The 17998-nt window shown below is 39.2% G+C and overlaps 1 protein-coding gene across 1 annotated transcript in view; it reads right to left on the bottom strand.

The window, feature by feature from the left end:
- The window catches only part of RBM5 (RNA binding motif protein 5), a 20560-nt gene extending 2562 nt beyond the window's left edge, over positions 1 to 17998 (bottom strand). The window contains exons 1-21 of the mRNA XM_080996411.1: positions 17843 to 17998; positions 16853 to 16908; positions 12422 to 12647; positions 11798 to 11959; positions 11593 to 11662; positions 11084 to 11157; positions 8884 to 8967; positions 8010 to 8070; positions 7790 to 7855; positions 6512 to 6672; positions 5992 to 6089; positions 5708 to 5795; positions 5497 to 5574; positions 4557 to 4629; positions 4109 to 4197; positions 3652 to 3730; positions 3094 to 3185; positions 1944 to 2105; positions 1339 to 1485; positions 1186 to 1260; positions 338 to 517 (exon numbers count right to left, since the gene is read on the bottom strand). Of these exons, the coding sequence (XP_080852537.1) occupies positions 338 to 517; positions 1186 to 1260; positions 1339 to 1485; positions 1944 to 2105; positions 3094 to 3185; positions 3652 to 3730; positions 4109 to 4197; positions 4557 to 4629; positions 5497 to 5574; positions 5708 to 5795; positions 5992 to 6089; positions 6512 to 6672; positions 7790 to 7855; positions 8010 to 8070; positions 8884 to 8967; positions 11084 to 11157; positions 11593 to 11662; positions 11798 to 11959; positions 12422 to 12647; positions 16853 to 16869 (2082 nt within the window). The 5' untranslated portion in view covers positions 16870 to 16908; positions 17843 to 17998. The remainder of the gene's footprint in view (positions 1 to 337; positions 518 to 1185; positions 1261 to 1338; positions 1486 to 1943; positions 2106 to 3093; positions 3186 to 3651; positions 3731 to 4108; positions 4198 to 4556; positions 4630 to 5496; positions 5575 to 5707; positions 5796 to 5991; positions 6090 to 6511; positions 6673 to 7789; positions 7856 to 8009; positions 8071 to 8883; positions 8968 to 11083; positions 11158 to 11592; positions 11663 to 11797; positions 11960 to 12421; positions 12648 to 16852; positions 16909 to 17842) is intronic.

The following is a 17998-nucleotide window of genomic DNA, read 5'->3' as shown; positions in this document are numbered from 1 at the left end:
ACTACTGCCCCCCACCCCGCAAAGCCAGGGCCATTCTATCATCAACTACCCTGTGGAAAAAATACTAACATTTTTTATGTTGATATTGCTTATTGTGCTTTTTAAAATGGAGTTTAGTATTACTTAGTAGGTGAGATATAAGTAACTATAATTAAGACGACAAGGTTTGAACTACAGAGGGAAAAGAGAAACTCTCCACTTGTCTAGAATCCTCTTGACCACTTTCCATGTTTCCGCCCCCGCGCCAAGCCAAGAGAACAAGCTGATATTCAGTTATTTTGGGTGGCAACTATAAAATTCTGCAATATTGAATTTATTGTTTGAAGAAGTTGATTACCTTATGAAGATCAGAGAGCTGTTGGTGCCTGACTAGAGCTTCTTTATTTGGGAACTGTCTTCTACATAACAAACAGGCCATTTTTTTCCAGTCTGTTAGTTTTTCTTCTTCATTTTCCAGCCTTTCCAAGAAATCCTCTTCATTATCACTGTCTCCACTATAAGCAGCCACCAATCCACGCTGGAAGAGGAGTAATGTCATTTTAGCCCAATAAATACAAGCTGCCAAGTTCTATCACACTAAAGGGCAGGTGATAGACTGTTATGGGCTCTACCACTAGAGGGTTGATATAGGAAACCTCAGGCCACTGCTGTTCTACAACTCAACATGCCTGACAAAGAGGCACCCTATGAACGTGTAAATTCCATTTGTTTCCCTGACAAGATTAGAACTCTACTGAATGTCCCATATCCCATAACTCTCAGATGTTGCTTTACTTCCTTTTTAGAAGGAACACCCTAAAAAGAAAGGAGTTACTGTAAAGATCAGTTTCCCAGCTAAGACCAACAAAGTTTCATCACAATGGCCAACAGCTCTTTTGCAACTCCAGAGATTAAAAGGGTCCCAAAATACTCCTTCCTGTTTTCAGTATCTCTGTCTGCAAACTTCTAAATTATTGCATAAAGGACACGGAAGCCTAATTAATTAACATGTTTAGCTGAAATAAGACTGACCACTAAATATAAGCTTGCAAAAAAAATAAATCAATTCTGATTCTTGCTCCATCACAAAAAGAACACGTGTTTCACAGCTCAAAGAAAGCACTCGCCAAAACTTATTTATGAATTAGGCATGTTAACAAAAACCTTAAACAACACTAATGTCAGTGCAAGTTTCTATTCACTCACTTTCAGTGGGTTATCATCTTCACCACCATTCTTTATAACTTCTGTTATTATCTGCTGTCTCTCAGACAAGGTACCCTGAAGAAAGAAAGAACTGTTAAGCCCCAAAACTGTATACAATATCCTTTTTAGATATTAAATCCTACCAACCTTTACCTTTTTCTCAAACAGAGCAAAGCCAGCATCAGCTGCTGCAGATTCTCGTCTTTCTTCCTCCCTTGCATTCAGAGGCTGAAAGCTATTCTTGAAGTTCTCCTTCTGTTTGTTTAGACTCTTAGCCCAACGTTCCATGTCTTTAGCAATCTAAATAGTAAAACATTGACATAAATTAAGTCTATACCAAGAAAACAAATTAAATTTAGTATCTGCATACAATATCATATTTTCTGCACCTATAGATTTCAGGTTATTCACATGCAACTCAATTTTGTCAAATGAGTTATCAAACCAGTGTGCAAACACATGTATTTGGAAATCTTTACATAACCAACTTAAGTGTTTAGTTCGCATTTAAAGGTTATATTACTAAATTGCCTAGGTTCACGAGAGGTGTCATCCTTGAGCATATTGGGACCCACTGATATTGTAAACATGTAACACCTGCCTTATGGTGCCAAATCCTTTTAAGCTATCCAGTTTTTCACTTAATGCTGTTAATAAGACATGCAATTTTCATTATGTGATTGAAGTAAAAAGAGTGTTTTGTGTTCAAACATGCAAACTTTGATCTTATCAATTAAAGCTGTCATTCTGATCATCACCTGCTGAGCTGTTTTACTCTTGGGCTTCTCTTTCTTCTCTTTCCCTTCTTTTGTGGAAGATGCATTATTTTGATGGTAAGATGTACCCTCTGCTGCAGGCATGTAGGTCTCTTTCTCACCATCCCAGTAAAGATACTGCTGTGTTATCGCATTGTAGTAGTACTGAGGGGGAAAAAATCCATATCTATTCATATTTATATCCTATAGATCAAGTTATCTTTCAAAAAAATAAAATTTCCTCATATGCAACTGGTGTAGAGACAGATACCAAAACCAAGAAGAAGTATGAGTTAAATCTGGATTGTTATGGGTTCACATTATTAATCAACAGAGAAAACCCCCTATGCAGCCTCTGATTTTCTGAAATATTGTCTGTGCAAACATTGTTTCAGATAAAATAAAAAAATTCCTTCCAGTAGCACCTTACAGAGCAACTAAGTTTGTTATTGGTATGAGCTTTCGTGAGCATGCACACTTCTTCAGATTGTGTCAAATAATGCCAAAGATTTGAAAGACATACCAATCAAATGGTACATGGCAGCCTGTGAACAGCACATGCATGAATGCACATGTCACTACTGCAAATTACCGTATTTTTTGCACCATAACACTCACTTTTTTCCTCCTAGAAAGTAAGGGGAAATGTCTGTGCGTGTTATGGAGCGAATGCCTGCGGGTGGCGGGGGGGATCTGCTGCAGTCGTGAGCAGAGGATTCATAGTTCCCCTTCCTTCCCTCCTCCATGGTTACAAAGCATGGATCCACATGGATCCTCAGGATTTTTGCATTGGGCTACTCCAAACTCACTGTCAGATCACATCTGTGGCCACAGCATGAACCACAAAAATCATATATCCACTATTTCGTTTAGAATATTTTTTTTCTTGTTTTCCTCCTCTAAAAACTACATGCGTGTTATGGTCTGGTGCGTGTTATAGAGCGAAAAATACGGTAATACCAAGCTGGACAATTGGTCCTTCTACCAAGTACTCTCCACTGACAGTAACTGTTCAAGGCCTGGGAAACAGATTACTCCCCAAGTTGCTAACCCAGTACTGAATGACACTCTGTTTCCAAAAGGTATGCACGATTTGGCACAGGTTATGACCCCATGTAATTTTTAGTTAAAAAGAGCTGGGAGCATTGTTTACCTGGGAGTTTGGATCATAATAGAGCCCCGTTACAGGATCATAATAGAAACCTGATGATTCATCATATTGGTATGTAGAAGTATCTGGAACAGCTGAAAATTTAGAAATGTGAGCTATTATTATCTGCGTGTGTTAAATCACCATTACTTAGTAGATGTCAAGAAAACCACAAATCGCAACAGTAAATATGATAAAGCAGCAGTTGTCTGACCAACTTGCTCATAATGAACTAGCTAGTCTCAATCAACCCTAGGTCTGAGACACCCACAGGCATCATCTGGAATTCTGCTCATAGCAATTCTGATAATCGTTCTCAACTCCCTTTTACCTGTTTTCTGTATCACTCATTTCCTTCCAGCAGTGCCTTTGCCCTTTCATTTTGCCTCCCAACCCCCCAAGGTCTTGGATATTCTCACTTTAGGAAAACACTACAGCGGATTAAAAACAAGTTCATCCTACCCACATGGTTACCTTTGTCCTAAAAATGAGCACTATCAATACGTATGAGTGTAAACTGCTGTCTATTTCCATTGATCATTGGAAGGGAAGTTTGCTTACCATACTTGGTGCCAGGGACCACGCCAGTTGAAGATGCTGATGGCACCTGCGCACTAGTGCCTGGCTGTGCTACTTGAGTCTATGGGGGGGGGGACAATTTAAAAATAGGATCTTTAAAAGCTGCAACTGTTCAATAACTTAACATAAAAAAACTTACACTCAGTCCCCCTCAACCTGGTGCCCTCCAGATGGTTTTTTAACTACAATTCCCACCAGCCAAATCAGCATGGCCAAAAGCAGTTAACTGAAGCTGAGGTTCAAAACATCTGGAGTTCACTAGATCTTGAAGGCTGCCTTAAATGAACCTATTCAGTATACTACACACAGGTCAATACTTCCAAAATGGAGTTTATACATGCAAGCTTTACTAAGCCACACCAGTATCTTTCAGCCAAATGTACCTTCCAAATTATTATAAGATAAAATCTCACTCCAACAGAATACAGATTATATTTACCGGAGAATCGGGAGAGCTGTTCTGTTGATTATATAACTGAGGACTCTGGGAAACAACAGCTGCTGTAGTAGCACTTGTGACTGGAGTACCTGGCAATAGTTATTAAAAGTTCAGCAAAGCAATCTGAAAAACTACAATAGCACTTTGTTACTCAACTAGAGCAGGCATGGCCAAACTTGGCCCTCCAGCTGTTTTGGGACTACAACTCCCATCATTCCTAGGTAACAGGACCAGTGGTCAGGGATGATGGGAATTGTAGTCCCAAAACAGTTGGAGGGCCAAGTTTGGCCATGCCTGAACTAGAGCATTTAGATTTTCTAGACTGTTCAAATACACAAACTCATTGTTTACCCTTGTATGCCACTCTACTGAATGCAGAGACCAGCACTTGCACAGGAACATGGGTAAGTAGAATTTTACCACAGTAATAGGAAGAGGAAACTGTTACCTGATATTGTAGCTGTATCTGTGTCCAATGTTCCTGCTTGATTCTGGTAAAACTGCTGATAATCCTGTGAACACTATGCAAAGAATTAAGACAAAATTACTTGTGTGGTACATAATATAAATACACAGGCTTGGCTCTTAACAGAAATAAATTTATAGAAGAAAAGTCCTGGAAGTCCCTGCCCTGTGGAATTTTTTCCACCCAGCTTTGGGAGGGCGGGCCTTGACTGACTCCAGCTACAAAAAGCTGAGGCTGCTGAAGAGGTCGGAGACCATTTTGGTTCTCTCTTTAGTGCAGACCCAGGTCATCAGGCCTGAGCTGCTACAGCTACCACCCACCATGAACCACCCTTGGCATAATGCGTTCTATGCTTAAGATATTCTCTTGTTAATTATGCTATTTTAAATGTGCATTTTACATTTGACTTCCTTTAGCAATGTTTTCTTACAAAACGTTTAAGATATTTTTGTTGCATTAAATTTGCATTCTGTGGTTTACTGCCTTTGTAATGTTTTATTTTGAAATCTTCAGTTTCCTGTTATGTTGTTTTGAATGTATACTTTGACTTTCTTCAGTAATGTTTGATTCTGGATTGTTTTATTTGATGTTTTAATGTGTTGTAAACAGCTTTTGAGATTCCCCCTCGTTTAAAATATAAAGTGGTATAGAAAAGAAATGCATAATAATGATGATGTTTTCTGCCTCCTGGAGGGTTGGGGAATCTTATAGATGATGCTGTCTAAGGTTCAGCTTAATTGCAAAAAAACTGGGGAAGAGCCCAATCCGATTTTGGGATGATTCATTACCCTCCCAGAAGCTCATTGCCCCCCATTTCACAGCCTTGGATGGGCTTTTTGGAGTGGGTGGGAAAAGAGAGGAAACTTTCTGTCAACTTATTTCTGTTCACTTGTGAACCTAAGATAATATTAGTCATACGTACCTGAGTGTACTGGGTATAGCCATCCTGTCCCAGCTGGAGGTAGTTGAATTCAACTGCTCCACCTTCTCCACTTTGAGGCTATAAATTAAAGGATATGGTAAAGTAAATAAACCAAACCAAACCAAACACAAAGGCTGTTTAGATGGCTCTTAAATTGATGGAATAAGGCAAGGTCATTTACAACAATCCATTTTAGACTCAGATCCCCTACCTGGGTTGATGACCACTGGGCTGCAGCAATGGCTGTACTAGCAACAGAGAAAGCACTGACACGGTTACCATCTGGGAGAAGCAAATCCCTAAAAACAAGAAAAACATCTAAGAACATTTCACAGACAACCTGCTATCATAAAAAGCTTCAAAACACCTTTTCATTTCCGTTTTATCACTGACATTTGCAAATATAGCAGCAATACCAATTTCCAATTATTTACCATTTGGAGAAAATTTGACATACATTTTAAATATGAAAGAGCAGCAGTTAATGAAACTCACTTCCTGGCACTCTTGGCAAAATCCACACCAATTGTTTTGCCATCTATTTTAAGAGGTGGCTGAAGACTCTGCAAAATTTGCAACAGCTGAGAAGCATCCTAGAAAGAAATTACAGGTATTGGACAAAGCTCAAATTAAAACACAAAATTATTGCTCAGAAGGGCACTGAGCTAGGCAGGCACATCAAGTGGGCTGCATACCTTTACACAAGATTTTGTTCTATTATGAGTATTAATGGCCTGATACAATGCCTCTGACTGATAAAATGACCAAACGCTGTACCCTTCTCACCACATTTAAGAAGTGTCTTGCCCACTCATCTAGTACCATGTAAGCCATAAATGTGGTACTTCAATAAGATGATCCTCCAAAAGTTGCTTTAATTCCACTACCTCTACAAAGCTAGAAAAGGTGCAGTTGCTCAAGATGCTGCACATCTCACTGAACTGGAATACTTTTACTTTTTTCCAGTGACCATATACGAAATTCAGTATCAAAGTGAAATAAAGTATGTTCTCACCATTGCTGAAGACAATTGTACAAAAGCAAAGCCTCTATTCTGTTGGGTCTGTTTGTCTTTAATAAGTCGAATGTTATTTACTGCCAGTGAAGCATATGGTGATAGCGCTGTCATGATCGATTCCACTACTGTATGAGGGGCTATGTTTCTGAGAATAAGAGCTAGGAGAACAAATAACAAGTTATTACAAGATGATCCATATATTACCCTTTAAGTGTAAGAACACACCAAATTCATAAATTAAAAAATATTGTATTAATATTTTGTAATAACACCTAAGGTATATGGATATAACCTAGTCATTTATATGTTACACTCACTATCACAGGAATACATTAGTAAGATGTAGTTTTAAATATGAGTACAAGCAACCCCTGATTTATGTGGGAGTTGTGTTCTGGGTTATTGTACACAATGGTGGAGTGTGTATAAGCTTGCCCCACCCCCTCTTTTCTAGCGATTTCTGGGGTGGGCGTGTGTCCCTTGGAATCACATAAATCGGTTGTTGCCTGTATGTTAGAACTTCTTAGTATAAATATAAAGCTAGAGTAGGCCTTTCCTATATGCACTAAGACTGGAGAGCAGGAAGAACCGAATAAAGAGAATCAAGTCTTATAGGAAATGACATGATTGCAGGGGAGGAAACAATGAGGGGGGGGGTTCTTGTCTACAGAAAGGGACCCAAAAAGGGGAGGGAGAGGCAGTGAGTGAAGGGAAAACATAGAGAAAACCAATTCTCAAAGTGCCAAAATGTTTTATTATGCTCAACATTTCATAATTAGAAAATTTATTTATCAAGAATAGCTTACAAAATCTGCAGCAAAGCTTTTTGAAATCTGAGAACATTTTGAAACTTGAGCCACTGATGAAAAAGAAAAAGAAGAGTAATGTACTAAGGAGGGGAAGCAGAGGAGTATGTGCTCTTAGAGTGGTGGTAGAGAAAGATCAGTTTAAAAAACATCAACAGAGTAAAACATGCTTGAAGACTGAGGAAGGCGGGGAAAGGAATGGGGTAAAGAAAGCCCTGCAACAGCTGTGAGGGCTAAATTTGGGTTTCAAGTGTCCACAGCTAAAACGATATCAATACTTCTTATAAATCTCTGGGTTACTGTGCTTCAGCACCTTGGATTTCTGCCCTATGGTCTACTCTTCTGAAATGAAAATGAAAATACTGAATCAAATCTATGGGGATCTTGGCAGGAAATGGACTTTGTCTTGCAACACACACTTTGGCCGACCAATCCCACAGTATAACAGAAGACTTGAGACTTTACTCACTATCACAGTAGTAGTCTACAGACTGAACAGCCTCTGGTCCTCCAGGTGGTACCTCCTGTTCTGAATCTTTATTGCAAATCAGAAAAAATAATTTTAATCATGCAGTAACTTAGGTTGTTACATCAAGACGCCTCTACTATGTCAGAGTAAGAATAACATGCATAATTTATAATTGTGAAATAAAAATATCTTTAGTTTAAGTTACTCAAATAGAACTTACCAAATTTATCTGCTCCACAACGGAAGCATTTTAGACGCCTCCTGAAGTTGTAAAGGCAGCACTAACAAACAAACAAATCCATTACATTTTTAGATCATTCAGCTGATGAAGCTTGCTGTAGCATACCACATCTATACCAATTAATTTAACGTGAAACTGTTACCACATATAATCATAATCTGCAGCCTTCAGATACCAGTCTCAACAAACTTTATCCGTTCACACAAATAGCAATTCTGCAAGTAGCCTCTATAAAATAAACTAGCCTATCATCTATAGCATTTTCTTGGCAATGCCCATCTTTCTATTGAAATATTACAGAATCACTGAATTTGGAGTAAACATTGTTCAGTGTTGAGAAGAGCTAGAGCTCACAGTTCCATCAGCTGCATGGGTCTATAGCCCTGGAACGTGCATTAAGAGCAGAGAAGGGAAAACACACAGAATTTCTCATCGTTTTAGAACACCATACCATCTCTACATGAAGCCAATAATCAGTGGCTTTTGCCTTTAAAGTTTGTTAACCTTTCTATTTTCTCATATTTATCTCCCGCTTTTCTTCCAATGTGGAACCCAGGGAAGTATACTAGTGGTTCCCAGAAAAGTCACCAAACCAGGCACTGAATACTAGACACAGACCTGCTTAGCTTCAGCAAGGAATGGCCTCACACACCTTCAGATCATTCCCTGGGTATGTATATTCTTGCTGAACTGTTTGTACTTGTTTGTGGCAAGCCTTATAATTTATTTAGATTTTGCTGTAATAGCTCTGAATTTTAAATGTTACTAAAATTTAAGTCACTTCCATGGGTGTAGTCAATAATGATTAATGAAGTTAAAGAGCAACTAGGAAAGATGTGAAACATTGCTTTACCTTGTTGCAAAGCCAGTCTTCAAATTTAGGCCTGGGGTTACTGTAGTGCATTGCAATTTGTTTCCCTTGAATCAACAGTTTTTTCTGCAAAAAAAGCACATTTAGTTATTCCTGTATCACGGCACAGATGTCCATTTTCCCATGGCAGAGCACACTTCGGAGGATTCAGTGCTCATGAATTAAATGGACAACATAGGGGGAGGACGTAGAGAACCAACCACCGCCTCCTACACTCTGCCCATTCAATCCTGCAGGACACGGGCAGTAAGAAAATGGGATGTGCAGTAAAAGTAAACGGAATCAGGGAGTGTTGATCAAGCTGCCAAAACTAAGCGCTGACATGGAACCAGGAAATGTCTCAAAGGAGACCGAGTCCTACTGGCATAGCAACACGCTTTTAAAAATATTGTCAAGTGATTGCTTCACTTCTTTCCCAACTCCAAACACCCTAGAATTTTAAAACTTCAAAACAAATGGACTGTTTTCAGTTGCTTTCTTCATGAAGTGCCCCTTGAAAGTACAGTAATTTCTCCCAAGAGGACCCTGGTTAGCTTCCTGGAGGCTGAACAAAAGGTCATGAACTGAACACACGTTCAGTATGAATCTTTTTTGACTACTTCATCAGTTCACATAAAAGCTTGTGTAAGAAATTTGTGTTCTTCAGACAGTAGCTTTCTTCAAATAACTACAATGCTACTGAAATTTCACAATAGGGTACCAGTTCATTTTGCTCTCAGTGCCCCTTCAAAGTTAGAATGATGTTATAAACGATTAGCTGCTTAAATGTATACGAAGAAGCCAAGTTTCTCAACTTAAACTTTATTGATTCCTACATATACATAGTTCCCCTATCCCTCCCCTGATTTCTGTAAGCCATTAACAGCTATTCATTCAGAGAGATGCACCTTTAAGTATGTCAAGATGTGTATGTTAAACCTAATTTTTAGCTAAAATATTACGTCAGAAAGTAAAGTTCTAAATATAAATGGCATGAAGAAACTTAAAGTATCTGGTAGCTCTAGGGTGCAGATTTCATCCTTTTATTGCTAGAGTAGGCAAATAAGGGGAAGGTTGAAGGACCCAGAACAAACTGGGTTATGCACACACACGTTGCTGGCATATTTACACTAAATCATGTTTGTCTGACAGTTAGCAACAGGGCCACTGGGGAGACTTGACTACTTTTCCCTAATGCTAGAGGATGTGTGGTTATTTTTTGGAGTGAATTTGAAATTTATTCAGTAAGATGAATACTGATATAGCTTTGTATATGTTAAAAATTGTGCAGAGTTTACTAGTAAATTCAGTTAATGTTAATTCAGGCACCCATCTGCACCACCAATGCATGCTATGAACACCATAAAAGTCACTTTAATGCATGCAAGGATTAGGTACTCTTTCAGCTTAATTGCTGTGGTGGTTGCCCATGATATGAAGTCCAGAGAAATAGTCGTTATACTTCTGGTTATTGGATGTCAAAAGTGGAAAAATTCAGCGAAAGATGCATTTTCAATCTTGTTTTTAAGCCACAATAATTGTAATTCTGCTCTTTATAGATTTTTAGTATCTCCACCAGCTGCATAGGTCTAGCTTAACAGCAATTCAGTAGGAGAGAAGTTTTGCTTATGAAAAACTGAAGTATTAGTAATCCAGCAGCATACCAATGCACTGGAAATAAGCAGGGAGATTATTTCACTATTATTTTAATTACAAATTTTTGTTGATTACATTAGTAATACTCCACAATGTTCCACTTTCATTTGTTAAGTAATATTGAAAAGCCATATACGTTAATATAAAAGTGCAGCTGTAGTTTAATAGACTGCCCTTTCACAGCTAGTGCTAGCATAAAGCACACATACAGTATTACTGCATTCAGAAAAGCCTGTATGGTTTGAAACTTGAGAAGTTACTATGGAAATAATGTTTAGAGACCCAATCAGTCAGGTAAAATGCTACGTTATAACTATCAGAATAGTAATATGCTGATTTTATAACAGGCAGTTTGGCAAATCTACTGGGGCTCTCTAGCACTATGTAAATACATTTCGAAAATTTTAACATATACAAAGCTTTTAATCTTTAGGAAGTCATGGTTTTGGAACAAACCACTCCTTCAGCCTTTCATTTATTCCTTTTTAAAAACTGTACAGACTTGTTCCATTTTCAGGAATAATCTAGACTTTGTGAGTGAAGCAACCTGATTGGCTTCCATCCAGCTGGTAGCATCTTGAAAGTGATAAAACTCCACGAAGGCGAAACCACGGCTTACACCTAGAGACAGCATTCAGATATAGACGGGATAGTTGTGTTAGTCAGTTCCTTTAAAACAGGTGAATCTCTCTCCAACTGCTTCATTACTTCATGACAAAGCAGTTTTATAAATGCGACGTCAACTCTGAATTTGCTTCTTGTTTTGCCATGGCAAGGAAACCAAGCTGCCTTAACACCTGAATGGGATCCATGTTTAAAGGTAACCATGCAATGAACTACTAAAGTTTAAAAAAAAATTAACGGTAGGTGTTACTTACCATACCCTTTAATATATAAAAATCTGAAGGCTTCTTCCACTATCTACAGCCTTTCAAAAGGCCAAATTCCTTACCCATGGCAAACCTTTCATTCTGATTGTACTTGCAGGTGTGGGGAAAACGTTTTAGGCCTGGGGAAGAGGAAGGTACTGCCAAAAAAATAGGTTAACACTCTCACCTGTCTTTCTCTTCATCAGCCTCACATCCGCAGGCCGAGGGCCTTCACAGGACTCAATGATCTCGCGAATCTGTATGCAAGTTTAATTTTTTTTAAAAACTATTAATATTAAAAATTGAGTGCTTTTCAAGATTATATAAGCTGTTTCAGCATTTATTCTGATGCAATCCAAATATTCTAAAGACAATAGTTAAGTATTACTTACATCATAGTCTGTAACAGTGATAGGGAGCCCACGCAACATGATGGTCTTGCTTTCTTTCTCATCATTAATGTCATTTCGATAGTCATGCTCTCCATAGTCCCCATCAGAATGATATCCATCTTCTGATTTGTCACTATTACGCCTCTCGCGTTCACGCTCTCTCTGCCAAGTAAGCATGTGTTTTAGCAAGCTGACTCTATAGCACTTTATCCATTAAAAAAACAATCAGGACTTGTGAAAATCATTCAATCCATATTCAAACAATCCTTTCTTTGCTTGACAAACATGAAATACAATGTTTACTTTCTACAGTATCCAGAAAAAATAGTGACCATATGCGCTCCATATAGTAAGTAAAGCTAGAAGTGTACCATTGATTAACACAGGAAACAGCACAATACAAAAACACTCATTATGCCAGGGATAAGGAACCTGCAGCCCTCCAACAGTCGAGGTTCTCCAACCACCATCAGTCCCAGCCAGAATGGACAACGGTCAAGGATGATGGAAAATGCTAACCAAGAGTATTTGGAGAGCCACCTGCTTCCCATTTCTGCATAACAGTAACCAAAGTTAAAACATGTGTTGTTCAAAACTTTCCATGCACATAGACATTACGCTCACCTCAGGACTGTCATAATCTCTACCATCATAATCTCTACCATCATAATCTCTGCCATCATAATCCCGACTATCGTAATCCCGGTAATCATCGTATCTGTCACTTCTGCGCTCCTCGCTAGATCTTTTATAGTCAGAATCCCGTCGACGACTTCTGGAGTCCCGCTCATCACGATCATCTCTATCTATGATAGAGCCGTATCTTCCGCTCCGTTCAGTTCTGCTCACACTACACAAAGAGTTGGTCAAGTCAGACAGCTTGAAAAATGTAATTAATCAGCAAAGCTTTTAACAGGATCAACAGGGTTATGCAAAAAAAAAAAAAAATCAAATAAAGCCTCAAGTAGGCATCAATAGTACAATGGCTTAAAAAGAAAGAGAGAGAGAGAGAGAGAGAGAACACACATGGCTATACAGGTAACTCCCAAATTATGTGGGGGCTACATTCTAAGTAACTGCACCTTAAAGTGAAATCACATATGCCGTATTGGCCCAAATATAAGCCACACCTTTAAAATTCAAGAGGGGGGGGGAGGGAGAGAGAGAGAGAGAGAGAGAGAGAGAGACAATACCCGAATATAAGCCACTCCCTTAAAATTCAGCAGGGACTCATACCTGTTCTGTTTTATCGTATGTCTGTTTCAGCAGAGATATCGTAAAAGCCAATTTTTGTAAGGTCGCAAATTTAAGCCACACTTAAAACTTTTCATGGTTGGAAATTGGGGAAAAAGTGAGGCTTATATTCAGGCCAATACTGTATTTGAAACACCACTGAAAAAACCTGCAAACACCCCACCCCTTTTTGTGTTACTTCTGGCTTCAACGCAATGCACATGTGTGCAATCACAAACATATCGGATGTGCCTAAAATGGTCACTGTCTGTAATTTGCATGTGATTCTCCCTTTTCATAAAGAGCTACCCAGGAATATATAAAGGTGGCCCAGGGTAATTTCAGGTACAACTTTGATTAATAAGAATTATTATGCACTTGTGACTTTATAGGGAGACATTCATTTTAAGAAATCCTAACTAATGTTAAATTGAAGGGAAAAAATCCAAGTATTTTTTCTTGTGATTTTTACCTCTATAAAAAAAATCAAATTAATTGATGACTGACTAAATAGTTATAGAAGACAGCATGAAAATTGCACTCTCTTTTTGCATGTATATAAAAAAGTAAATGTTGGAATTTGGCTGTTTTCCACTTAACAAATAAAAGGTTACTTCAGGATTTTAGATTTCAGAGTTACAATTCCCAAACCAATTGCTAGGTAATAAGCTTTGGGGGAGACAGGACTTAAGAAAATGTGTACAGGATTGTGCTGTAAATTACTTAAGAAGACAACACAGTTATAGAAATGACTGCTACATTAACTGCTTTTAAAATCTCAATAGCATTTCACTGGAAAACAAATTCCCTACCTGCCTTTTGGGATTTGCTTTTTATAGTATTTGGGACACGGCTAGAATGCTAAAAAATTACTTAATATGCATCTTACTTAACATTTGTAAAGACAAAAAATAAATCTATTTGTTAAAAAAATGAACTCTTTTTTTTTCAGGGATGATTTAAATTTACAGGGATATATGTCCTTATTTACTGTTTACACTGGTGTGGTAAAATATACAAATAGTTGGGTCCTAAGTATTGTATAGTCTCTCTTGCTCAGGTTCTTGTAACTAACTTAGCTAATTTTGTGTTGTGTATTTCTTTAATATGTTAAATACACAACTGTTTTTCTATGTTAATACATGCACAAAAGTGGTTCAAGTGCTTTATAAAAAAACACTTTTATTTATTAAACACATTTTTACTCTTCCTTTCCATCAAAACAATCAAAGCAGCTTTTATTACTTTACCTGTGTAAAGTGAACACATACAGGGAAAGCATCAACACACAAGGACATTTGGCGAAAGGGGTTGTGCATTTAGGACCAGACTCAAAGATTACAGGTCCTCCCATCATCTTGTGACATATACTCTGAAGCAGGGATTGTATTCTAGGTTGCTTGGTTGCAGATTGAAAGCTAAGAACTTCAAGGTAGCTTTCTGTGAAATGCTACATATTCAATGTGCTAGACAGGCACAGGTGATTAATTTCAATGCATGGATAAGACAAGTGATGACAGTAGGAGGGATTTAGATTTTTTTAGGCACTAGGGCAAGGGTCAGCAACCTAAGGCCCATGGGCCAGAAGCCCATGAAGCGGCCCATGGAGGTCGTTTGACCGGTCCATGAGCTGTCCCCGAACCGAGTTGCCCGCCCACGCACTAAACTACCACAGTGTGGTGACTCGCTTCCACAGCGCTGAAAATCGCATGGGGGCGCGCTCACGCGCACCCACAATCCGGCCCATGGAGGGATCTCCACGGGACTGATCCAGCCCAGGCAAGATAAACCTTGCTGACCCCTGCACTAAGGGACAAAAGAAAGTGTTTCTCCACAGAAGGCAGTGATTACCAACTGGGATGGCTTTAAAAAAGGATCAGCATAAATTCATAGAGGGCTATCTATGGCTACTGGCAGTGTGCTTTTTTACATCCCTCATTGTCCATTTGCATTTCTTTTTGCCAAGTTTGTGTTCCTTTTTGTTCTGATTTGGATAGGACTTCTACTTATTTAAAGAAACCTTACTCCATATAATTATTTGACTTTGCTCGTTAATTACATAGGCTTGATGGTACCCATTCTCACCAGCAATATACATTTTAGCTGAGCTTTTATTATTATAGTTTTGAACAACCCCCCAACCATTGTGAAGTTTCTTCTTTTGAAGTCAAGTGTGACTATCTTGGCAATTAAAAAAAATCCTTCCAGTAGCACCTTTAAGACCAACTAAGTTAGTTCTTGGTATGAGCTTTCGTGTGCAAGCACACTTCTTCAGATACGTATCTTAAAGGTGCTACTGGAAGGATTTTTTTTATTTTGACTATGGCAGACCAACACGGCTACCTATCTGTATCTTGGCAATTGTTCACTTACATGTATGTTCAATTTGAAAGCATTATGGTCACTGTTTGTAGTCAATTCAGTAACATTTACAAGTCACAAAAGGTGCTGGATGCCAAAGATCAAGTAGAGGGGTCACCACCCTTCTGTTCCTTTCCATGGCCAACTGTTCAAGGGCACTGTCATTTAGAGTAACTAGAAATTTTACTTCTTTGTTGTGAATGGATCTAGTGGTGAGCAGTGAGGCGACCAAGTTTGGTGATCCCAGCAAATCATTCAAGGTGTTAAGAACAAAAAGTATTGCAAGGTGCTCCAAAAGGATCCATCCAAAATGGGTAAATGGCTATTAAAATGGAAAATGCAATTCAACATAATCAAGTGTAAAATGAGGCACATGGGGGCAAAAAGTATCCCAACTTCACATGTGTTTATATAGGATCCGAACAGGTAGTAACTGACAGGGAAGAGGACCTTGGGGTAATAGTGAATAGTTTGGTGAAAAAGTGTGTTGTGCAGCAGCGGTGAAAATGCTGATTTTCATATTAAGGATCATTAGTGAAGTCACTGAAAATAAAGCTATTAATATCATAATATGGTTATAAGAATCTTTGGTTTGACCATACACAGAATATGGAGTACAATTATGGCTTCTGTTCCTAAAAAGGATGTTGTACAGCTGAAAAAAGGAGATTGAATATGATCATGGGGATGAAACAACCCCCTGTGAGGAAAGGTTTCAACATGTGGGGCCTTTTAAATTTAAAAAGGGAAAGGGAGGACCTGATAAAGGCGTACCAAATTATGAATGATGCGCAGAAGGGGGATAGAGAAAAGCATTTCTCACAGTACTTGGGATCATTCAGTAAAACTGAATGTGGGAAAATTCTGGACAATAAAAAATGTTTTTCCCACAGCATATAAAACTATGGAATTCATTCCTACAAGATCTAATAAGGGCTATCTTGGAAGGCTTTAAAAAAGATTTAAACTAATTCATGATACTGGAAGCAATATACCTCTGAATACCAGTTGCCAAAGATCATATATGTGAGCAGAGTGCTGCTGAAACCAAGTGCTGCTTGCAAGCTACCACAGGCATTTTGCTGGCTACTGTAAAAACAAGATGCTGAACAAGATGGATATTTGGTGTGATCCAACGAGGTGCATGCAAGCTTCCTACACAATTTAGAACCCTGACTGTCTAGGTTTTTTATATTGTAGAGCAAATAGGCAGTCTGCTTCAAAAAGGCAGAAGCAGGGGCTATTCAACTTGGGGCAGGGCTAAACAAGTGACCATTCAGCCGACCTGGCCACACATGTTCCCATCATGCAAGTAACGCCTGAAGATTGCTAAAGAGATACATTCATATACCACAGATCTGGAACACATCAGGGAAAAAAGTGTTTTTCATATTTCATCAATCTACATCTCTGAAATTGCAGCCACCATTATGTAATACTTCAATGTTTGCTTTTGCCTACCGTTTGTCAGAACCCATGGCTTGCCTTCAGTTCCTGCTTCTAGTGAATTGAGTTGTCTATTTAGGAGAAGAAGAAAAAAACAATCAATGCAGACACCGAACCGATCATTTTTAAAGCATAGTGCAGAAATGCAAGGCTCCAAAGTAAAGCCTACAAAAACCTGGTCAGGCACCCTAGTAATGAACGCCCCTCCAACAGCGTACTTTGAACTAAAAAAATAGCTTTCAGTACCCTCGCTCCTAATGCTATGTCTGCAGCAAAAAAGAAAAACAGTAACAAGATAATCAGGGAATCGCTGTAAAAGGGTTATCTGCAGAGCTGTTAAAAGATATATTTAGATATTCACAAAAAGTGACTCTTAAGGTACGTATATGTTGGGAAGGAATAGAGAAGTCAGAAGCGGAATGGCCACGCTGCTCTTGGTTAAATTAAACCAGAAGAATCCTTTCTACAACGGGTGCCTCCCGCTGGGCATTGCAAGAGACTGGCGCTGACAGGGCGGCGTTTAATGGTGGCCGATATTCCGCAGCAGAGAGAGAAACGCAGGACGCAACCACACCTGCGGCGACCAACAATAGGGACCACAATAGCAATTATGCGGAGTTCTCCACAAACGCAATGAAGGGGAGGCGGCGACTCAGGGGAAGGGACGGAAAGGCATTTAAAAAGACACCTAAAACTGAAGCTCCTTCCCACCGAAGAAGCATTTCCTAAGCCTTCCCCTGCTTCAGAAAGCGGACGGTTGGCGCTCCAAACTGCCGCGCCCACCTCCGCCCCCCCCCCCAAACCGGGCTCCCTATAGCGTCTCTTCTCTCTTTGGCGCCTCTGAAGCTGTAGGAGGCTTCAGTTACGGCTTAAAAGTCTTATGAACAGGCAAAAAAATAAAATTCTAATTCGTTATTCCCAAATCAGACTAAGGACTCTTCCCGAGTTCTTCTCTACTGACTATATAGCCGTCTCCGCATCGGATACCCGATTTTCAGTACCTACCGGGGAGGGGAAATGGGCCAAGGGCCGCCTCTGCCACCGCAACAGCTACAGCAGTAGCCACACCAGCTTCTGTCAAACACCACAAAATGGCGCTGAAGGGGAGCTCGCCGTCTTCTACCCACAATCCCTCGCGCTCCCCGCCTCCTCGCTCCTCCT

This window comes from Podarcis pityusensis (assembly GCF_964106645.2).
Source record: "Podarcis pityusensis genome assembly, chromosome: 2".
NCBI classification, from domain to species: domain Eukaryota; kingdom Metazoa; phylum Chordata; class Lepidosauria; order Squamata; family Lacertidae; genus Podarcis; species Podarcis pityusensis.
Note: the sequence above shows the minus strand (reverse complement) of the source record. Positions and strands in the feature narration are given on the sequence as shown.